This window comes from Branchiostoma lanceolatum, chromosome 18, assembly GCF_035083965.1.
Source record: "Branchiostoma lanceolatum isolate klBraLanc5 chromosome 18, klBraLanc5.hap2, whole genome shotgun sequence".
In the NCBI taxonomy this organism is placed as follows: Eukaryota; Metazoa; Chordata; class Leptocardii; order Amphioxiformes; family Branchiostomatidae; genus Branchiostoma; species Branchiostoma lanceolatum.
Window position 1 is genome coordinate 12337056 of NC_089739.1, and position 15328 is coordinate 12352383.

Here is a 15328-nt window from a genome sequence, read left to right on the forward strand (position 1 = left end):
GCGATTGCTGAACGACCGTGCAGCGACCGAAATTGGACTTGCGTTAAACCTTTGATTTCATAATTGGAATATGATGCATGATGTTAAAGAATGAATTAAAAGATAACACAAAACGTTAAAAAGGTATATTTTAAGAATCATTGAGTGATCGGTCAAATCTTCAATCACAGCCGCTAGTGGAAAAGGGGCGACAGCGTTGGAGTTTTGATCCAAACCTTTGTGGGAATTTCCAAACTTCCCACTTTTGTGAGAATTTCAATTTAAATAATCAAGATACGTGATCATAAAAGATAATATCGGTTACAAGTCCTGATATGGATTAAGAAGTTTACGCGGTTAGACGGCCATGTTGGCGAGACTGCGTACGAAGCCGGGGTCGACAGCAGCGAGTTTGGCGGACAGAAAGGCGTGCATACTGAACAGGAGGGCCTGCAGGTTAGGACACTCCAACTCCTGGGGAATAAACAAACAAATAGATAAACAACAAACATAAAAACAAACTTCATCACATACTGAACAGGAGAGCCTGCAGGTTGGGACACTCCAACTCCTGGGGAATAAACAAACAAACAAACAAATAAACAACAAACATACACACAAAATTCATCACCATGTCATACCAAGTAACTCAAACCTTTGACCTCTAGGACATTGACCCATCTCTTCATATTGCCAAAGGTAAGTCAACCAAGCTTTAACGTATATTATATTGCCAGGGGTCGACTCCAGCTCGGACATGTTGTAAGGGATTGCATTCGTCAATTAGGATGGTGACGTAAAACCGGCGGCCCCGTCAATGAGGGAGCTTCAGGCAGTAGCCACAAGCGTCAAACCTCTGCACGTAAAAGAACCCAACACACTTATCGAGAAGAGTAGGGGTGCTTGGCCAAAAACGTGAGCCGTAGCGAAGCTGCATTGCACTACTAGCTAACAAAAAAGCGTCATACTTCGTCCTCAGTTAATACATACGAGCTTAAAAGATAATGAAATTTAAAAGACAAGTAACAACTTACAACCGTAAGTCAGCAAGGCAAAGACAACCTGAACTATTTTTGAAAGATTGCTTTAAAAGCAACAAAAGTAGTTCAACTATATCATGTTTTGACGGCCTTGCGCCTATAGACAAAGATTCTTAACACAAAGACAATTCTTCCTGACCTGTGTTTCTATGTGCCTGAGGTTGGGACACTGGAACAGGAGCTTGATTTTTGACTTGTTGTCGTCTGAGGAACCCTTCAACTGGGAGAACTTGTAGGTCCATAATACTGCCTGAAAAGTTAAGAAAAAAAAGGTTGAACCAAGAAAAAAGGATCATGAAATCAACATCTGTAATAACACTTGTTGAAGATTGTGACCGACAGTTGCGATGCTTTTGTTTTCTGTTGGGCCACGCCAGTTTTATTTGTCGATTCTCAGATTTTTTCAGTAAAAATTAGAGCAACAGGGCGAAAAAAAAAATCTGGGGTGAAGATAAGGGTTTACATATAACATAAAGAATAAGACTGAGGATTATTCAAGTTTCAGCTTTGTTTGGCTTGTTTAATACAATACACCCCTTTCTTTGATCTAGACTATAATTTCAGAAACAAAACTATCTTTTGCCATTATGGATTGATATTGAGAAATAGTTTAAGTACATGAAAAATTAAAACTTATCATCAATATGACCACACTTTTTAGGTGTGTGCAGGCCTTTATAGTCTATTTTAGTGGCTATTGAGTTTTACAACTGAACAAACTGAGTAAAATTGGGAGTTAGGATTTGTGAATGGGAATAGCGACCCAATTTTCATTTTCAAAGTGAGATAAACAGGACAGACAAAAAAATTGGCATAGCCTTATCTACAACAAAAATGTCAATTCATTTTTCATTAGCCAAAAAAACCAACAGTAATTGAACACCTCTGGCTTTGCTGACTTTGAAACTGTTAAATTACTTTGATACTTATATCAACAACATAAAAACTCTTGGTTGGATTTAGACTATATATTTGCATCTGTATAGCCGGTATATCCGCCCTTCAGTGTAACACACCAGCTTCGCAGGCACACAGCACGGCAGCAGCTGGTTATGTTACACTAAACGACCTGTCACACCTAACCTTTGCACATCTAACTGTAAGCATTATTTAAAACTATCTCTCTTACCTTATTTTCCCCATCGTACAGTGTGAAGCCAGTAGTGAAGTCTAGTGTGAGTGCAGACAGTCTTCTCTGCCAGCTCACTCCAAAAGTTTTCCTCTGTCAAAAGATAACCACAAAGTTATGGTTCAAATAGTGAGCTAAGATATAATATGATGCCCTGAGCCCATATGTGTCTAGTGAATTTTTTTGGTCTAGTGACCACCTCTACATAAGAACCACCAGGCCAATGTGACCACTTTTTGGTGGTCTGTAATATGATTTTTCCCATTAACAGCATTAAGTATCCCGTACATTTTTTCAAGTTACTACAGACAGATTTGATTTTATCAGTATTATTACCTCCATGAAAAATGAAGGTATTGTGTTGGGTCTATCTGTCCGTGTGTCTGTCTTTGTTTCTGCATATTTGTGATTAGATTAGAAATAACTCGAGAACCTCAGGATGGATTGTGATGATATTTGGTATGCGGGTAGGCATTGGCAAGACAAAGGTCAAGGTTGATTTTCGGCCCCTTGGTGTGTGACCTTGGTACTGCAGCAGAACTTGTGTGTGTGTGTGTGTGTTTGCATGTGTACATGTGTTCTGTGTGAATGAATGAATGAATGAATATTTTTGTGTCCTGCGACTTTATAAAGTACCATACGGACTTATAGGACACCAAATTGGTTACACACAGAGGATGGTGTTTGTAGAGGTACAGTGATAAATCATAATAATCATACATAAATCATAATAATAACAATAGTGAATAAAATAATATGAATATGTGTGTTGTGTCTGTGTGTGTGTGCGTGTATGTATGTGTGTGTGTGTGTGTGTATGTATGTGTGTGTGTGTATGTGTGCCTGTGTGTATGTGTGCCTGTGTGTATGTGTATACGTGTGTGTGTGTGCCTGTGTGTGCAAAGGTCTAACACTAACCATAAAACCCTCAGTCTAAAGCCACAAACGGATTGAGTTACCCCTATAATCCTGACTGCGTGGTGTGTAGCAGTCTGTATAGCTCCTAACCACAGCGTTAACTCTTCTCTAGTCTCCACGCTGAGGTAACAGAACTCTCCTGTGGACAGCTGCACACCCAGACAGTACAGCCTGTCGTCTAAAACTTCCTGGTCCTGTGAAGAAAAAGAAGTAATTGTGATAGTTTAACATTAGATTATTTTATACAATTGAGCAGCAGAAAAATATAGCCTACACAAAGTTTTAACTCAAATAAAAAAAATTCAAATAAAAGTTCTTTCATTCATTCATATCTTATATATAGTTTCTTTTATTCTTCTTCTGTTGATGGCATTTCAGTACCGTGGGAAGAGCAACATTACTGCTTATATTGTATCATCATCATCATCATCATCATCTTTCATCCAGATTTACTCCAATGAGGTACACTCAAGAACCATGAAAAGCGAAAATAATTGCCCTATGGCAATGACAAGGTTAAAGCATTGAATGGTGCATAGACAGGTAAATGCTGATCCTGAATTCTCACCCTGTTCATTTTACACATGAGCTCATGTAGCTTGTACATCCGGTCACACCTCACCCAGTCTCTCTGGCTAACCTGGTACATAGAAAAAACACATTTGATTTTGATACTAACATTATTGTATATGAAAGTACAAGATAAATGCCATTACCAAGTTGCAATTGCAACAGATCTAGAGGTCGTGGTAGACTGAGGAAATTTTGGATGGAGTATGTAAAGAGGGACATCAAATCGTGTGCCCACACTATTGTGAACCTGCTGGAAAGTGCAGCACGGAAAGATGGTGTGAAGACTAGCCAGCTGCTGCCCAGCCCTGTGTCAGGGACCCTCGCAGCAGTATAGTCTGGATACTGGATACTACATGTAGTTACTAACTGTAACAGTACTACTACTAAATAGCAAAAAATTCAATGGACATAACATGGTTTCAATAAAGTTCCAAAGTTTCAAATGGTTTAAAATAAATAGCAGAATGTCTTGATTCCTCCACAATAAAATCAAATGTACCATTTTTCTCTCTCCATCTGAAATATGTGCCAGGAAGGTACCACTACTAACCGGAGGGGTGTCCATGATGAACATGTCCTCCCCCCTGAGTGCCACAAATCTGGGTTTCCAGTTCTGGAAGTTCTTGGAGGTCCCTATCCGCTCACTCATCCAGCCCATGTGGGTGATCTGTAGCAAGAAATTACACAAACATTCTTATAATAGCTTCAAATAAGTATTGCTAAGCATTGCATCAAGTACATTTGAATCTAGTGGCATTGGTCATTAATACTATTAGTTAGAAGCAGGATAACTATCAAAAAGTTTAATCATGAAAACCATAAGAGGGCAACACACCAGTTTTGTATCAACATAGTGCATGAATCAGCACATTACAGTTACTGCATTTTTGTCTTTCTGTTGGTTGAACTGTTTTGAAATGATCATAAAATTAGCACGAAAACTTTACTCTTGATTTTACACCAACATGTAGGGAAGATTTACATGTATGTGCATTTTGCTTTTGTTTTTTAATATTTATCCATCATTATCACACATTGTCAACAATAAATAAAGGCACAAACAAAATGTGCTTGACATTTATTCTCAATTTATTGACACAGGATTAGATACAAATCAATCTGAAAAATCTGAAGCAACAAATCTCTATACATGTACATTATGGCTGAAATTTGCTTACTAGTTTCATATATTAGCTGTAATTCTTGATTTGTTTACTGTAACTTAATCTTAGCTAATTTAACGGTCACCAGTCAACCGCTAAAATTTCCTTATGGTAATACATATACATCAACATTGTGCAAGTTGTACAGCGTATTTGAAGCATATTCATTCATAAGGTACAGTACACAAATGATATGTATACGACTTTCATAATATTTACACCAAATTATGATATTGGAAGAAGCTTTATTAACCACTAAAAAAATTAAAATACTCAGTGACTTTCATACACTGAACTAAAAATTATAGATTACAGAACTACTTGTCAAAATAAATCTAATATCAATTAGTGTTATCTGCTGAAGTACAGGTAATTAGAAATAATAATTCCATTGTCTTCGATTCTAACTGATCTTTAGATTAAGTTCAGTTTAACATACAATGCAGTGACATACATGAAGCTAATACTAGACAAACATAAAAAACAAACAACAATCTGAATTAATAGAATCATTTAGACGAAAGTTTAGATAACATTTCAGGTAAATCTTGACTTCAGGAATGTACTGTGCACAAATTTAAAGAAGCCACATGGGGACCGAAAGTACACCTGAAGTACAAAGTACACGGCATTATGAAGTCATGGAGTACTGCTAAGTTGTAGGCATTCCTCTGTCTCATAAGACAATGAGAACGTGGGTGCTATATTGAACTTTAGCACTTAAGTGGGATATACACCCAATCTTATGTTTAAAAGCAGACAAATTCTGACCATTCCATTATTAAGTTCTACCACCTTAGATTATGCTTTTGCCTTATTACTAATGAAAGATAATTTCGTTTCTATCAACAAATGGTACAATATTGTTCTTTCATCTTCTTTCCATGTCTTCTATTGAGTTGCCTATCTTAAGTTATTAATTGTCGCAGGTTTTTAAAAAAAAAAATTGTACTTTAATTTTTCTGTACATACATGTATCTGCATGGCCCATATCAATTGCATGAAGATAATAACAGACACAAAGAAGTGTTTGCAGTGTTTTGAGACAAGAGTCTGACAATTTAAATGAATTATTTGAACTCTGAGACTTTAACCTAGCCACGCATGTCTGTAGCCGCTATGCATCAGTTCCTGATGCTCGCGAATGATTGATTGACTTTAATCTATAACATCATATTACATTAAATCATTATCATATTATATTATATTATATCATATCATATCATATATCATATAATGATATTATTACCATTAAAAATCATTGAAGCTCCAATGCATAACATTTGAGAACTGTGGACAACTTGGTAAACTTGACATTATCACCTCCCTCAGATTCAGAGGTGGTGAAATACGGAGACTAAATTATCACCAGTCACCACTATTTGTCCCTCTGGTGCCATGGCAACAGCCCATGCCCCCTTCATGTCTTTAGTGATGTGTTTGAGGTATCTGCCTTTCCTGTCAAACACCTCCACACGGTTGTTAAACTGGTCAGCCACAATGATGTTACCTGACTTGTCCGTACAGATACCTTTAGGATGCCACAGTTGACCTTTTTCACTTCCCTCACCTCCGAATGCGAATAGAAACTGTCCATCCTGGTTGTACACATAGACATGGTGGTTCTGATTGTCGGACAGAAGAATGTTCCCTTCCCTGTCCACAGTGATGTACTGTGAGTAGTTCATTCCCTGCCGCAGACCCACAGTTCTCAAAAATGTTCCATTTGGCCTGTACACGTTCACTTCACCATGTTTGTTGATGATTTCTGTGATGAGGATGTGGTTCCTCCTGGTGTCCACAGCAACTCCTCTGTCCCGTGGCCGCTCTGTCTTCAGTAGCTTAAACTTCCTCAGCACCCTGCCTTGTTTGTTGTACAGGACAGCGACGTCCATGGACTTTGCCTTCCCCACCACCCACAGGTTCCCCTCCCCGTCCATGGCCACGTCACAAGGGTCCATCCTCTCTACTAGCTCTTCCTGCTCTTCACTTGACAGACAAACAAAACATCTGATAAAGAGAGAGGGGCCTGAGATGACCGTTGGGAACTGGTGGACAAACGTTCCCTGGAGGGTGAAGACTTGGATTCTCTGGTTCCCATAGTCTGCGACAAAAATCTCTCCTTCAGCAGACACAGCCACACCATATGGACCCTCAAACTGTCCTGTTTCTGGCCCCTTTGCACCGAATGACACCAAAGGCTCCCTCATTCCATGGCTTCCATGTTTTGATACCTTTTGCCGGAGGAATCTACGTACATGTACTGAAGCCATTTTTCCCCAGCTTACAAGGCAGTCAAATGTTGTGTCACACCCAGTTGACAGGATGTCTACTTTAGGCCAGTCCAATCGAAAAGGTAGGGAAGGAATCTGTACTAGTTGTGCTGGCTATATCAAACTAGTAACTTCCTAAAATGGCCTCAACAATGACAGGGGAAACTTTTTCTTAAGTCTAGAAAATCTATAGTAAATGAGTAGCTTTCAAATTAAATTAGATCTAAAGATATTTCAACTGGAGTTGATCAATAAAAATTTGGGTAGGTCCCATTTTTTTGTTTTGGCAACTACAGTTCAACTTTGATCCAGGATGTCAATAAAATGAAATACATATTCTATATAATTCAGCCTGCACTTCAAACATTTATCAATAGGTGGAGCTCTTGCACTGTAGACTTGTAGACCACACTGCACATTTCTGGCATGGAGTGTGTAGGGCTATAATGTTGTCCATTAAAGTGAATTACAGTAAAACAGACAGTTAGATGTATTAAGGAAGAAACACAACACACACACACGTGTCTCACCTGGTGTAAGGGGGATGCTGTGTCGTTTGAGATTTTAATCTGTAAGAGTGAAGAAGAAAATGGAATGAGTATTCTCCAGACATGCAATTATAAGACAGTGATTTCATGCAAGAATGATAAGAAGGATGTCATAGCAAGGGACAGATATCAGCATCATCATTCACCAGTATCGGTTAAGTTCAAGTAGTATGTCTTTTTTTTAGAGTGTCAGCAAAATAAATACATGTATAATCATTAAAAACTGAGGGTCTTTTGTTAGCTGTAGTTACGCTGGCTCGAGTATCTTGTGGTTATCTATGGGGTGATCCCCCTGGCAGCTTTCCTTTACTTTGAAGATTAAAAGCATTATTGCCTGTCGTAATCATATTACAAGACTTAGTCATTGTATAATACATCATTAAATATTATTAGGTGAAATAAAACATCTCTATATTATGTCTCAAGAAAGTCTAAGATATTGCTGATTAATCTTTTAGACATTACACTATCCCTTAAAGAAACAGTATAAGCTAGACATTACAAGACTATATATTAAACAGTACAATCTAGATGTACAATGTATCAAGACTGAAGATACTATATTCCTCATATAGACATGTATGCATGTCATCATCATACGTATCAAATTATATTTACAACAAGGACTTAGAGTTAGAGGAAGAATAGTTAGCAGAAATATCAAGCTAATTGTGGATCCAGATAAAGTCAAGTTAAAGTCAAGGACAAAAAACATGAAAGAGAATACATGTACTTGAACCCTGTACCTTTGTAACCTTAAAACTCAATGATTATTGTTCTAGAAAACATATATTGGTCCAGACTTTCCCTACAGCCATTTTGGACCTTAACCAAATCGTTGCATTTCTTCTCGCAAGCACGGAAATTTCCACACAAATTACTGGCCATGTGTCGCACCCTGTAACCAGAGTTAAGCTTAACAAATGATACATTAAAAGTCCTGACATCTGCCTCAAGGGTTGGACTCTAAAAGCACATTACATACCACAACAAATTTGGCCACAAAGACAGGAGAGAAGATAGATTTTAGTATGCCCTAAGGTTTAGCTAGAATATGTACAGAGGAGACTTTTGGCTTGTTGCCCAGTGTGAAGTGTGCAAAGAGTGAATCCCTTGTCGTAATGGACTACTGTAAAATCGTTTACTTAAGCGGTGGATTGATTTCGTGGTACGAGGGAAAATGAGGTTTTCACAGTGTTTTGAATTTGCGATTTAGAACAATTATAGTAATACATTGGAAACGCATATTAGCAGTGCCATCAATTTGTGAAAATAAAACCACCGCAAAATTTTTAAGATTTACAGTACATGATGCTGTAAATGCCTTCAAGTTCAAGGTGATTCAAGTTCACAGTGATTCAATTTTGCGGTAGGGAAAAAATGGAGCATTCACGGCGGTTTTAAGTTCGTGGTTGAAACAAAGGGGTGTAGGCGGGCAGATCGAAGACAAAACAAGAATTTTCGCAGTGGTTTTAATTTCGCATGGATTTTGAAGAGGTCAACGTGAAAACCATGTAAGGTAAAACCACGGCGACCTTAAATGTATTTACAGTAAACAGGCTATAGTGACATTAAGGTTGCAGACCACAGTATTTCGCCTATGGGGATTTACATGGTTAAGGATCCCAAAGTGAGAAGCTTCGACTCTTGAAAACTTAAAGTAAGGTGCACAATTAAGGTGCCAGATTTTGATATGTTTGACTTCAAGGTTCAATCTACAAAATATGTGAAAATGTTTATATTTGCTAGCTCATTCTCTTTTAAAAGCCACTTTGATATGACCCCAGCGGAGGTCACCGTATACTGCAGCCGACTCACAATAGTCAGGCGTTAACAATATTCAGACGCGAATCCAAGCTGACCGAACAAACATCGTAATCCAACTCATAAAGTCTCAAAACTGACGTATTCCCCTACCATTCACCGCAGTTTCAGCCTCGCTAAAGTGCACAGAAGAAAAACTACGGCCTTTTCAAGCAAAGCAATGCGACGCACTACTTTATACCCGACCTACTGGTGACGGGGGTCGTCCATTAATACTGTGTTCTGCGGCCTTAAGCTACTTAAGCTGGCTACTGACAGAGGAATGAGGGAAACATTGACTCATCCTGACAGGGTCCAATTACTTACTGTTCATCTGATGGGGAAAATAAATGAAAGGATTTGGGTGGAACAGTGAAGAGTGGTGGGCTACATACTGTAGATGTCAGTTTGCGCCATGATTTATTTTGGTACAAGCAATTTGCGAGGCAAGTCGTGTAACCTTAATTCCTTGGGCTTCAGCCATGTTATTGCAACCTAACTGTAAAAGGTGAATCGCTGAAAACTACAGGATTTTGCACGGCTTACTTTTTAAAAGTTTATCAATGCTGTAAATGTAAACAAAATGATGTGAATATGTTAAAAATAAGTCGTAAATTTAAATCTGAGTGGAGATTTTTGAACTTAGAATGAATGCATTTTTCATTTTTTGGCACCAAAATTCTGAAGTTGAAAATCTCCATTCAGACTGATTTAAAACATACATGTATTCATCACATCATTTTTTTCCTCACATTTCCAGCTTTGGTAAACTACACAGTTTTGGTAAAAAGCAAGCTGTGCATGGTGCAAAGTCCTCTAGTTTTCAGTAGCCTACTAAAAACTAGCCACATTTCAAGAATTTTCTGAAGGGAAGTACCGTATTTGTAACTACATGTAGTACTGTCCTCTTATTTATCATCAAAACACTGTCTTTGAGAATGTACAACTGTTTGTAACTACATTGTATACGACGTACATGTAAAGTTTATTTGGCCATGGGTTGTGTTTGAAGTTTGGGGTTCACTAAGAATGTGTAAAATGTAAACAGAATTGTTTTTTGTGGAAAAAAATTCAGTCGTTTTGGTGACTTGATGGGAACAACGATGGACATGAGCCATGACGGAATCCTAGTTATGCAGAAACAAACCACAAATTCTAACGCTGACGTCAAGAAAGAGGACTGAGAGAAACACACAAAAAGAGAAAGGAAGACAAAAGAAAGTTAGAGCAACAATTTCAAGATGCTGGAATGAATCCATGTTAGAACCAAGACAACATGCAAGAAATTTTCCGTTGATGACAGTTATACAAACTGGCTGCACATATATATAGTTCAGTAACAGCAATGCAGAGAAAAATTCTTTGTAGAAACAAAATGTGCGATGATACAGCTAAACACTAGAGGGCGCTGCTACAATGGAAGACCACCCCACAAACAAAAGCACCTTGAAGTTTTTGCATGGTAGAAACATTGAAATACTCTAGGCAGAATTAACTCGAAGTAGCTTGCTCTTGCCATATATCATATGCAAACAGTCCTAATAGACATGTCCTTGCCATCTTGTGTAGTACTTTGCTTGTTCCTGTAAATATAGCACATGGGAACACTGTTTTATGGCCAAAGACAGTCTACTAAATCTTTACAAATTTCTCCTTTCAACTTTCAACAAAGGAGGGCTAGTATTATGTTTACATTCCGCTCTGAGTAATTATACAGACTGTCATAGCAGCATATTATCTTAAGGAAATCCTTAAAACGACCGCACCCTGACTCAGCCAGGGCTTGCACACATGAAACCGGGCTCGTAACATTTAACGAAACCCTCGGGGATCCCTCTAAGAGTGGAACCGCCAATGTTTTGATGACTCCGACCTCCACTAAGAAGACGAGCCTCACAGAAACATCTGCCGGCCAGGATTCAAGACGAATCTTTTAAGAAGAAACCTCCAAGGTGTAAAATTCCTTTGGGCTGCCCTGTTTCCGCTGACGATGACAGAGGTCAAGTCTCTGCCTGGCAAAATCCCAGGTCTGAAATAACAACTACCCATGGGGGCCAATTTTCCACATTTGGTGTCTGGGACTTGTGGTATGTGCACCACTGTTTGATGTATCAGTGCTAGGTTGTGTTAACTTAAAGTCACACATTTATCTAGATCTCAGATATAAAAGGGATATACTGTAAAATGCATTTAAGTTTGCATAGTTTTTATTTCGTGCTAAGGCCACGCCAATTTAATTAGCTGCTTCTCAGAATAGCCTGTCCTGTTTTTCCCATTTTGAAAAAAAAAAATTTGGTATCTATTCCCATTCACAAATTTTTACTCCCAATTTTACTATTTGTTCAGTTGTAAAACTCAGTAGCCACTAATACAAAATGTAATTAAAAATAGATTATAAAGACTTGCACATGCCTAAAAAGTCTGGTCACATTGATCATAAGTTATAATTTTTCATTTATTAAAACCATTTCTCAATATCAATCCATATATATTACATGGCAAAAGGTAATTTTGTCACTGAAATTATAGCACTAGATCAAAGAAGGGGGTGTATTGCCTAAAATGGGCCATACAAAGCTGAAACTTGAATAATTCTCTTATTCTTTACGTTATGTAAACCCTTATCTTTACCCCAGACTATTTGAATTTTTTTTTTCCGCCCTGTCGCTCCAATTTTTTTCTGAAAAAATCTGAGAAGCAACAAATAAAATTGTGTGGCCTATATATAAGGGGAAAATGGAGTGTTCGCGGTGGTGTTTAGTTCATGGCAGTGCTATAGTCACATACTGTATGCTACAATATTGGACAAAAATGTTTGCGGTGGTTTTATATTCGCTGTGAAACAGTCGCCGCAAAAACCGCGAACATAAAACCACCGTGAACATTTCTGCATTTACAGTATTTTATTAAAATTTTTTCCAGATTTAGTGGCTGGGACTTGTGGTTTGTGAACCACTGCTTGATGTATCATGATCAGTGCCTGGCCGTGTTAACTGTTAAGTCACAAATTTATCTAGATCTCAGGTGTAAACTGTTACAAAGGAAAGGCATGTTTTATCTTCTGTTTTCCACATTTGGTGACTGTAACTTGTGATTTATTTGTGAACCTCTGACTGCTTGATGTATCAGTGCTGGAGTGCGTTAAGTCGATATTTATCCAGATCTGTGATGGAAGGTAAAGCATATTTTACCAAAGTGTGGTTGGGTTGAGGAAATGACCCAAGGCAAGAAGCTAGACAGACAGCATAATTTGTTTTCAAGATACTCGAATGGTTTTGACTGATATTACAGGAGACTCTGAAATTGGTATGTTAGAATATGTATTCAAGACTACAAAATGATAGATGTTATGTACAGGGCCCTGAATACACCTTAAGATGTCGCTTGTCTTGTTGATATTTTCTAAGTCACTGTGCTTCAAAGTAATATTCTACTCTCAAAATACTGCATATCCACAGCAATTGTTCTTGTTCTCCAAAGCTGAGCAACTGACTGAAATCATTTGAAAGAGTAGACTACATTTTTTTCATCATCTTTCTGTTGTGAGTAAATAGTACACAACATTTGTATGGCCACGCCAATTCTTTTTGTCGCTTCTCGGAATAGCCTGTCCTGTTTTTCCTATTTTGAAAAAAAAAGAAAAATTTAGGTCGCTATTCCCATTCACAAAAATAATATTAACTCCTAATTTTACTATCTGTTCAGTGTTGTAAAACTCAAAAGCCATCAATATGAAAATAGATTATAAGGGCCTGCACATACCTAAAAAGTGTGGTTACATTGATCATAAGTTATAATTTTTCCTTTATTAAAACTATTTCTCCATATCAATCCATATATTACATAGCAAAAGGTAATTTTGTTACTGAAATTATTGTACTAGATCAAAGAAAGGGGTGCATTGCACTTAAACGAGCCAAGCAAAGCTGAAACTTGAATAATCTTCTTATTCTCTGTTATGTAAACCCTAAAAATCTTCACACCCGGTTATTTGCCAAACATTTTTTCTAAATTTTTTTTTTCGCCCTGTCACTTTCTGGAAAAATCTGAGAATCAACAAATAAAATTGGTGTGGCCTATGTACAGTTAACAGGCAGCCATACAGCCAGAAAATTCAGCCAGTGTGATCGTTTTTCTATGTTCTATCTAACGTTGAGCAAGTGGTTAAAGATTTATAGTTGTTTTTGGCCCCATACTGAGGTGTTAACAGTTTGACTGACATATTTGGCCCAGTGGAAAACTTTTCCAGACAAACAGAGAGGGACCTGGTTACTTCAGATCTCTTACATGTCACCAGAGTGTTTATCCCCACCATACAGTGTGATACGCTGAACACATGGTACAGGGCAACGACCTCAATTCACACCAATCAAATGTGTCGTGTCTTAGACCTACATTTTTTTTTTCTATGCTTAGCACATGCGTTACATGTAGAGTAACCTTAAAGGAAACCCAGCAATATCAGGGTCCGAAAATTGGATTTTGAAAGTCAATTGATTTAGTCATTTCTATACACGATTAGTTCAAACAACTGTCACTATCACAATGTACATGTATATAATTCAAACATACATGTACATTCAGGGGGCCTCAAATCGACCTTGACCTTTCTCCTCCCAACATCTACCCGCATACCAACTATCATTACAATCCATGTACGCATTCTACAGTTATGCTAACTTTAAGCATCCGGCGACACACATGCAAACGATTTTCCTCCTTACTTATGCAAATTCAGTCTCATTTGCATAATTTGCACTTCAGTGTGTACATCTCTGTCCAACCTACAGTACCTGTGTACCAAATTACATGACAATCTGTTGATCCTTTCTTCAGTTGTTCTCCTTAAAAGATTTTTACAAATACGCCATTGCAGTTCCAGTGACACATACCTGGGGGCCCAAAATCGACCTTGACCTTCCTCCTCTTAACACCCACCCACATACCAAATACTATTACAATCCATGTACACGTTCTACAGTTATGCTGACTTTAAGCATCCGGTGACACAAACATACACAAACACCAAACGCACGCAAAACAGTATCTCCATGAAAAAGCCTTTTTTTATGGAGATAATAACAGCATTACTGAAGATGTACAAATGTATGGCAATGCTGGAAAATATAGAAGTGTATTATTGATATTGGGAATCATAGAAACACACAAAGAGACAGACAGACAGACACATACACACAGACAAGCCCAAAACAATTTGGAACCTTGGGATGATATTAAGAAAAATGCTGCTTGTAAAGCTAATATATTCAACTTTCCAAGTCTTTTTTTTTTCCAGACAGAAGACGGACAGACAATCCTAAAACAATATGGAAGTCCCTGGATGAAATTTAAAAAAGACTACTGCTTTTACGCCCCAAATAGTAAATGTTACTCAAGCAACTGGATAAAATTTTGAAACAGTCAGACGTTTCAGACAGCATCCGCTATCTTTCGTCAGTGACTAAGGACAGATCTGGCAGAACTAGGTTTATACCAAAACTCTGAATATATATGTTAATGAAGTGAAGATAATTTCAGATGGTTCGATAGAATACTGCTTTTAATTGTAAGACTCAAGTGTCTTTCATTCCCACAAACTATTTGCATTTCACACAAAAACACCAACAACCCCCACACCAAACATGGTACAGTCTCCATACATGTACACTTCTAAAGGAATATCAAAGACATGGATCTGGGACAAGAAACATTACAAGACCTCCTCATACAAATCTTAAGTGGCAGGTTGGGTGGACAGTGATTAAGTGTTTGCTTCACAGGGTAGAGAACCAATTTTCCTCTTGTAACATCCAAGCTTTCAGTCAAGCCTTGCCTATAGGGGTTGGAGTACATGTATCTAAGGGACCTTTCAGTAGTGCTTTGGGTGGGATCAGTAAAAGTG

At 37.8% G+C, this 15328-nt stretch overlaps 1 protein-coding gene across 2 annotated transcripts in view; it reads right to left on the reverse strand.

Annotated features, from left to right (window-relative positions):
• Positions 1-218: 218 nt before the first annotated feature.
• LOC136424166 (gamma-2-syntrophin-like) overlaps positions 219-15328 on the reverse strand; it is a 101618-nt gene continuing 86508 nt past the window's right edge. Inside the window, exons 12-18 of one of the 2 annotated variants that reach the window (XM_066412669.1) lie at positions 7606-7644; positions 4190-4306; positions 3635-3706; positions 3108-3260; positions 2149-2241; positions 1159-1269; positions 219-453 (exon numbers count right to left, since the gene is read on the reverse strand). In XM_066412669.1, coding sequence (XP_066268766.1) covers positions 337-453; positions 1159-1269; positions 2149-2241; positions 3108-3260; positions 3635-3706; positions 4190-4306; positions 7606-7644 — 702 coding nt within the window. In that variant the 3' untranslated portion in view covers positions 219-336. The remainder of the gene's footprint in view (positions 454-1158; positions 1270-2148; positions 2242-3107; positions 3261-3634; positions 3707-4189; positions 4307-7605; positions 7645-15328) is intronic. The other variant, XM_066412670.1, reaches the window with a different exon arrangement.